We start from the raw sequence: 7,782 nt of genomic DNA on the forward strand, positions 1-7,782 counted from the left end.
CCAGATCCAATGGGCCAACGTAAAAGGATAATTGTAAACACTTAAGTATCCCTTGACGTGGGTGGTGATGTCTTCACTGGGTCCGGGAACCACCACGTGCTTATCAACCCAATTGTAATCCTTTTTTTACTGTAGGGAGGACTTCTTCGGTGATCGAGCATATGTATCTTGAGACCTCCTCACACCGGCCTTGTACGGGGGAAGGTTTTTCAACCTTGAAATCGACGGTTACCGAGCATCCTCCAGGGACGAACATTTTCAATGGGGGGGTCCGGTACTAGTTCCTCGACAGTAGTACGCGAAAAGGTCTCCTCGGTAGCCGACCGCGGGGTAGGAATTTCTTTTTGGGGAACGATTTTTGAAGTCTTCGCCATTTCTTTGAAAATAGAGGGAAAATGAGGAAAGTGAGGAAGTTAAAGGAGTACACTTGATGGTTTGAGATGGAAATGAACAAGGGTTCTTGCAAATGATCTCAAATGACCAAAGTATAACTGCTAGAAAGTATTGAAATTTTGAAAGTACGAGGGTAAAAGGTTTGAATGTAAAGTTGGAATGAACAAAGGAAGAGGTATTTATAGTATTTCAGTGGCTGTTCACATCCAGTAATGGACGACCGACGGCTGACATGCATTTAATGCCATTAAGACTTGTCTGATCAAACGTTTCGTTTGTTTTGTCATTTCTGTCGCGGGGTATCGAAGTAAGAATCGGAAGCTCATGTCGTTTCTCGTCATCTACTCTCCGAAAAACAAGGGGACTATCTGTATACGGTCGAAATCAAGCTCGCATACGACATGGTAGTTTAGGTTCGGAACATAGCAATAAAGGACTGAAGATCGACCCCAAGTCCCACCGGGCTAGAACCGGGGGTTGGAACGCATGCCTTCGAGAATATCGAGGCCGTGATCCCGAAATCGATCTTAGCCCGAAACATTGTTAGCATAACAGAAGACCAAAATATTCGTAATCGGTCGGATATTATGCCGGGAATCTCGGTACGTATCAATAAGGAACCGACAATCAGCAAATTAAGAGATTTTTTACCTTTTATAGAATTGTACATAAAGTAGGATTCCTCTATTATATAAAAGGGGTTTGATAATTCATTTAGCACATTGTAATACGTATTCCAAAGTAATATATTATTATTATTCTCTTTAAGCTTTTAATTTTTTGTGTCTTGATACCGATCGAAGTGCATTCGGCTCGAGGGTGGCTAACATTCCAAGGCTGAAATTGTCCAATTCGTGTAATTTGCATTTACTTTATCATTATTTATTTCAATTGCAATCTAAATTATCACTTTGTATCAAGTTAATCTGCATATCCTTAAAATCACTTACAAATTCAATTGTTATCCCATTTCGAGGGTAATGAGATACAACCAAGAATATGTCATACATCTAATGCTAATTGTTAGCTGGGGACAAAAAAATTTAAAAAATATTGCTTAAGTTTAGTTTAACGTGACCCGGGTTTGCCCGCCCCGGTAACCAAGTCGAGGAAAGCCATAGGGGGCGCAGAATCGTTGAACCTCACCTCTATACGAATGCCACGTAGGCATCTTGCTCCAAAACCTCGAGTCCCAGGGTTTAATTGAGATGCACACTTTCTCCAATAGTAAGTCGACACTCATAGTTCTCAGTTGATGCTGCAGCCATGAAACTCCTCCGAACCCTCTCTGGTACTCTTCTCAAAAACTCAATCTCCATTTTCTTCATATATTTTGCTGTTTAATAAAATGATACTCCTATAACTATTAACGAATTTGTTGTTTCTCCAAAATCGTTTTTCAGGACCCAGAAATCTACTGATTCGAACTATAGGGCGTCGATACTTCGCGGCTACACCGGAAGAGTACGCCAAGAGAAACTACGCTAACAATGAGGCTGAATACAGCACTGTTATTAGCTCTCTTACTGCTCAGCGAAGGTAATTTTTTATATAATTACTCCAATTGATTAAGGCGTAATTGATTGATTTGAATTACGGTTCATTTTTATGTATGAATGTGAATTAGGCATTATTTGTTGAGGGATGTTTATGATGACATGATGCTGGATGGTGTAAAGCCAGAGAGAGATACATTTCATTCACTTCTTATTGGGACAATGAAAGGTGCTCGCTTGCAAGACGCTTTCTTTTTCCGTGACGAAATGAAAGCCATGGGCTTGGTCCCTGATGTATGTCTCCTTCCTATGCTTGCTTTTCATATTTGTATAGAGTTTACATATTTGTTGAATCACTGAATTATCAACAAGAGTGTACACGAAATGAAGTGAGAAAGAGACTAGAGAGAGAGAGAGAGAGAGAGGGAGAGAGAGAATTGGGGAGAATTTCTTAGCTTTCTCTGTAAGCTCTCCAAAATGAATGCATAACCAAAGTACAGTTAATTACAAAGCCTATTTATACAAGTAACTAACTACATATAACTAAATACTAACTCCATCTAACTACAACAATTGACTTACTACTTCGGCTGGCTACAGTTAAGCTGACTGCACCTCAGTTAACGATAGTTAGGCTTAAGTGATACCTCTACAACTACAGCAGCTAATATCCTTTACCGTTGATTTGTATGTAATTTATACCCAGCCTTGAAGTTATTATAACAACGAGGGTTGTTGTTCTTCTTCCAATATCACAGGTTGCTTTGTACAATTTCATGATATCTACATGTGGAAAATGTAAAAATTCGGAACAAGCAGTAAGGGTATGTATCCTTACTCTGTCTTGCAGTGTTATTCTGCTTCATTTTGCCTGAAATTATCAGCAATGATATGGTTCATTGAAATAATTACTGATGTTTTTCTTCTTTGTAAGTAGCTTTTGGAAGAAATGAAGAGATTTGAAGTCAAGCCTACTGGACAGACCTATATCTGTCTCCTCAATGCGTGTGCAGCTGCTGGTCGGGTAGACAGAGTGTAAGAAAGCTGCTCGCTGGTTGCAACTGTATCTATTGCTACTACACAATTGGTCGTGCGTATATTTGAAGGCATATGTCAATGTCTGTTTAGTTAGTTGTACGATTAGATCCATCATGTAGTGGATAGTCTGGAATGCAGCAAATTATTAGTAGTTACACGGCATAACACCTTGATACAATTAGAGTTCATTTGACTGAAAGAATCTGCTTATTCAGTGAAAACAATATTTGATTAATATGCTATAGCAAGCTACTGGATGCAGAACCATAAAGTTTCTTGCAGCGCCAAAACTTCTCTGCTCTCCTTGTTGATGTTTCAGTGTCAACTTTTATCCAATCTTTCCAAAACATGATGTTACGTGGTTTATTTTTCTGTTGGATTCATAATATTCGTTTGCTCCGGCATCTGATTGGCTGCCCTTCCAACATTGCAGGTATGCAATTGTTAGGGACATGACTGCTGCTGGTCTTGGTCTTAATAAATTCTGCTATGCTGGACTTATAGCTGCTCACAAGAATAAGGAACCTGTCACTGATGATGTAGCTTCCAAGGTGAGTAACAAGTGCATCCATGTGCTTTTACAAATTTTCCATTTTCTTGGTTTATTAACTTATTTTATTTTGTTATTTTCCGGAGAAGATTCTTGAGCTAGTTGAGCAGTCCAAGGGTTGGTCAGCAGTTGAAGCACCTAGTGACATTCCAGTAAGATCCATGATGGGCATGTCTGAAGAAGAACTTTACAATATCCCAACTGCTGAGTTTGTTTTCCGGCGTGGTGGATTTTTAAATAGGGAATTCACCGTTTATCATGTTGCATTTCATTCCTGTGCAGACCTAAAAAATGTGGAGGTACCATATTTGACATCCACTGACAAGATCATTAGTTGTGATTCAGTTTTTTTAATAGATATGGCCCAAATATTTCTGTTAATTCTTCCTGTAAAGTATCCTGTCATACACTTGGCATTCATTTAATTTAGATGTTCCAATCCAACATATTATCTGCACTAGCAGCCCCCCCCCCCCCCCACAACCCAAGGCACACCTCAGATTCAGCAAGTGTCTTAAATAACTGAGTTTTGAGATAGACCGAACATTGTTTAATTGCTTGAACGTGAAGTAAGTTTAATACTTTCAAAGCCTAGCACTCAGAATTTATCTTGTCTAGTCTTTATATCAGCAAGTCCTTTGCAGGGATTCTTTCTATGAGAGAAAAAAAGAATTGAAATAAGCCTTGTTTGAATATTGAATTCAATCTTTTGAAGAAAACCTTAGTATGGTGTCAGGTGTTGTGCACTTTTAAGTTATAATGACACCAATGGATCATAAATCTCTTAATAGTATAAGCAGAGTCAGTATTGTTAGGGATCAGATCAAGGTTGAATGTAGTATTTCCCTCCTAAGTCTTTGACAAGTAAACAAACATTTTATTGAAACAATTAAATCACAAATGTTATGACGTGAGTTGCACCATAGCCTTATGAAAGTGACAGTTTCCCTTTCTCTGTCTTGAGAGTGTAAGTCACAATGAACATCAATTGCCCGAGCCTTGTCCTTACAGTACTTGATAATGCATTTCCATACCATTTTGTGATAAAGGTCATGTTGTTAAAATTGAAGGAATGCTAGAGGTCCAAGTGGTGCTTATGAGTTTCTTTAGTGAAGGAAGATAACAATCCTTGTTAAGTTGGTCTTAACATTATTGTCAGTGATTGCATAGCTACATTAAGCCTTTGTGCTTTAAGTATCTACCTACTGCCATCTTTTGAGTTTATCTATGAAGCATGGTCATCCTTAATAATTTGTCAATCTCTATTTGATCTTATGTTTCTTCTTCATGGCAGGCGATCGATGCACTTCTTGAGATGCTTAGCAAGGACGGTAAAACACCTGATGTGTTCATTTTGATGGAAACCATGAGGTATTGTATTGCGTCCTCCTTCCAACTGTTTAACTCTATAATTTGGTTAAAAGGGTTAGAGTATTATAAATCTCACAATCCACACAGAGGAGAGATTAAAACTCTGTATAGGACTTAAGCAATTAAAAAGGGAGATAGGGGACTTTTAGTCAAAGCATTAAATTATTAAGTCACGCATAATGTAATTGCACCATGAAGTTTGTCAGAGTTGGTTGCCAGAGATGCTGTGTTCAATCTAAAAGGTTCTTAACGTTGGATGAGACAGGTGGTCCAAATATTATTAGGCTCTGTGATGATAATTCTAAAGTTTTTCATAGTTTCCTTCAAGGAGGCATTAAGCTTCATATGTTATGACTCTGATGGTGTTGTTCAACTGGCACTTGAACATAACCGGCGGACTTTCATTAGAGCGCATATTTTATTTCCACAAAAAGAGCAAACTCTGCAAACAAGCAGTATACAAAATTCAGAAACCCTTCTCTGGATATCTCCTTGGACATTGAGCTTTTGATCTAAGAATTTCAAGCCAATCAAGATGAAAACCACTAACTTTTAATCCATAATATTTCCTCTTCCTCTTTCAATATCTATAAGTAAGAGAGACACCGTTACCAAGAGATAATACTATAGAAAGGAGCTCTTGCCAAATGGAAAAGATGTTCTTGGACAGACGTGTTCGTATAGGGATGGCTTAAGTATTTCTCGGGAATCATATCCATAATTGGTATTTTACTTCATGGACGAGTTCCAAGTAACCACAGTTGGCTCAAGCAAGTGGGGAGGAGAAGGGGAAGCGAGTGGTGGCTTAATTGATTTACTTTGATTTGACATCCCTGATCCCTCCTGTCCTGTTGTTTGGTCTAGTTGGAAGGGAAGTGAAAACTGTTTACATCCCTGATCCAATAAACACAAGTTACTGAAAACTTAAAAATATCAATGGTATTTCAAATCGTACATGTGACGGGAAAGTGTCAGCTGCAGTTCTCTGTATGTTGTTGGAAATTAGAGAATTTCAGTCTATATTTCATCTCTTTGATTCGCCTCCATGTGTTTTGATTTTGTGCTTGTGCAGGTGTTATCTTCATTCTGGGGATCTGCAACGTGGTCATAAACTTTTTGAGGACTACATGAGTTCGGGAAAACCACCTATGATTGAATTATATGTGGTAAGTTCCAAAATACATTTAGGTATGGTGTGTTTGATTATGTTCCAAAAAAGACAATGTTAGCTCTAATCAAACACATCATACCAGTGTCTTCATTCTAACCTTTTGTAACAGAGCTAACATTGTCTTTTTCTTTTTCTATTCCTTTGCTCTGAAAATTCTGAATTTTGCATCTTCTTGATGCCTTCTATGAAATCCATCAACTTATCCCCAAAAAAAAATAAAAAAATCTGCCCCATAAAGTTGGTGTTCTATCACAACATAACACCACCTGTTAAAGGACTTGTTACTCTAGTGTATCTTCCTGCAGCTGTCATCTTAACTCAGGCATGCTCTCGTTTAGTGGATTTTCTGCTATGAGGCAGAACGCCTGCAGAAAGCCAATTTATGTGTGCTTACAACAACAACAACAACCCAATAAAATTCCACAAGTGGGGTCGGGGAGGGTAGAGTTTACGCATACCTTACCCCTACCCCGAGGGAGTAGAGAGGCAGACCTTACCCCAATTTATGTGTGCTTATAGAAGTAATTAGTTGAGTTGGAATCTTCTCTTTGCTGATTCTCAATTCTCAACTTTTATTTGGCTGTAGACACTTGTTGAGGGAGCAATGGTCGGTTACACTCCTGACGGGATGCAACTCGCTCAAGAGACACTGGTATGGTGTGTTTGATTATGTTATAACAATTTCTCGTTATGTAAGAGTGGATTCCATCTGATAAACTTTCTCACTTGTGCAGGTAAACATGAACTCCAGGAACTTCTTCCTGAGTCCTAAAATGGGAAGTGATCTCCTTCTTGTTGCTGCGGGTGAAAAGGTGGGAAGGCAGAAAAGGAAAAACTTTTAGCCCTTACCTTTCTTTTACATTTCTCTTTTCTCATCACAGTAGCACATATGTCGAGTTATTTTATTTCTTAACTGTTTGCAGACTGGTGGATATACTACTGCCAATCTGATATGGGACATGATGCAAGCTCGTAAAATTATACCAACATTTCCTGCTGTTCAAGCGTATTACGACGGCTTGAAGGTGAGTTTTCGTTACTTGATGGCGAATCCATTGGTGCTTCCATCACGTGAGGAAAGGGCAATTATTAGATAATGCTAAGGTTTGTAGATTGCAAGCAGCTCTTAGATGCTGTAGACAAAGTCCTTTGCTGCTCTTACTATTGACAACCAAGAATTCCAAGTATCTTTTTTTTACAAGTCTACCAGATAACCGATTAGGATTCATCCCAAAGTATATTCATATCTTATGGTTTGTCTGGATCAGCAGTAAACTGGATGTACTTGCATTCTTTCAATTTGATTTTGTTGAAAGGTTGAAATAGAATGATGCAAAACCAGTGAGCTATAGTCCACCATTATTTTGTGATTATTCAAAATTAATGACTTCTCCAGCGGAGATGCATCTGGAAATAGGGCACTTCCATTCTAATGTATGTGGTCATAATTTTTGGTAATTTCTGTGCATTTCAGGTTCGGGAGATACCAGCTGATGATCCAAGACTGCAACTAGTTTCTCGAACCTACAATAATCTGAGAAAGAGGTTTGGTGTGGGAGCTGGACGACCGTAGACAGAAGATTGAGGCCGTACAGCAGCTACATTGCCCTGAACCATTGGGTTCTTTTTGTACCCTAGAATGTCTGCCTTTTCCTGTTATTCCATAATTTAGGCCATTTGCTCATGTACCCGGGTCGACCAGATATATAGATTAATTGACATTTTTACGGAGGTAATGGTATTTATTTGCAACCTGCTAGTCA

General features: G+C 38.6%; 1 protein-coding gene across 1 annotated transcript; it reads left to right on the top strand.

The window, feature by feature from the left end:
- The first annotated feature begins 1,526 nt into the window (after positions 1-1,526).
- LOC104120995 (pentatricopeptide repeat-containing protein At4g35850, mitochondrial) lies at positions 1,527-7,782 on the top strand. The gene is made up of 13 exons (XM_009632881.4): positions 1,527-1,684; positions 1,797-1,932; positions 2,021-2,183; positions 2,648-2,713; positions 2,827-2,924; positions 3,361-3,478; positions 3,567-3,776; positions 4,772-4,848; positions 5,921-6,014; positions 6,606-6,671; positions 6,754-6,831; positions 6,943-7,044; positions 7,494-7,782. The coding sequence occupies exons 1-13, from the start codon at positions 1,660-1,662 to the stop codon at positions 7,590-7,592; spliced, it is 1,332 nt and encodes a 443-aa protein (XP_009631176.1). The 5' UTR covers positions 1,527-1,659; the 3' UTR covers positions 7,593-7,782.

This window comes from Nicotiana tomentosiformis, chromosome 2 (assembly GCF_000390325.3).
Source record: "Nicotiana tomentosiformis chromosome 2, ASM39032v3, whole genome shotgun sequence".
NCBI lineage: Eukaryota > Viridiplantae > Streptophyta > Magnoliopsida > Solanales > Solanaceae > Nicotiana > Nicotiana tomentosiformis.

Excerpts from the sequence above, each read along its gene's own strand:
- LOC104120995 (XM_009632881.4), top strand. The coding sequence starts at position 1,660 with ATGAAACTCCTCCGAACCCTCTCTG. Across the intron at positions 2,925-3,360 it reads GCTGGTCGGGTAGACAGAGT|GTATGCAATTGTTAGGGACA; the intron begins GTAAGAAAGCTG and ends CCAACATTGCAG. Across the intron at positions 4,849-5,920 it reads ATTTTGATGGAAACCATGAG|GTGTTATCTTCATTCTGGGG; the intron begins GTATTGTATTGC and ends GTGCTTGTGCAG.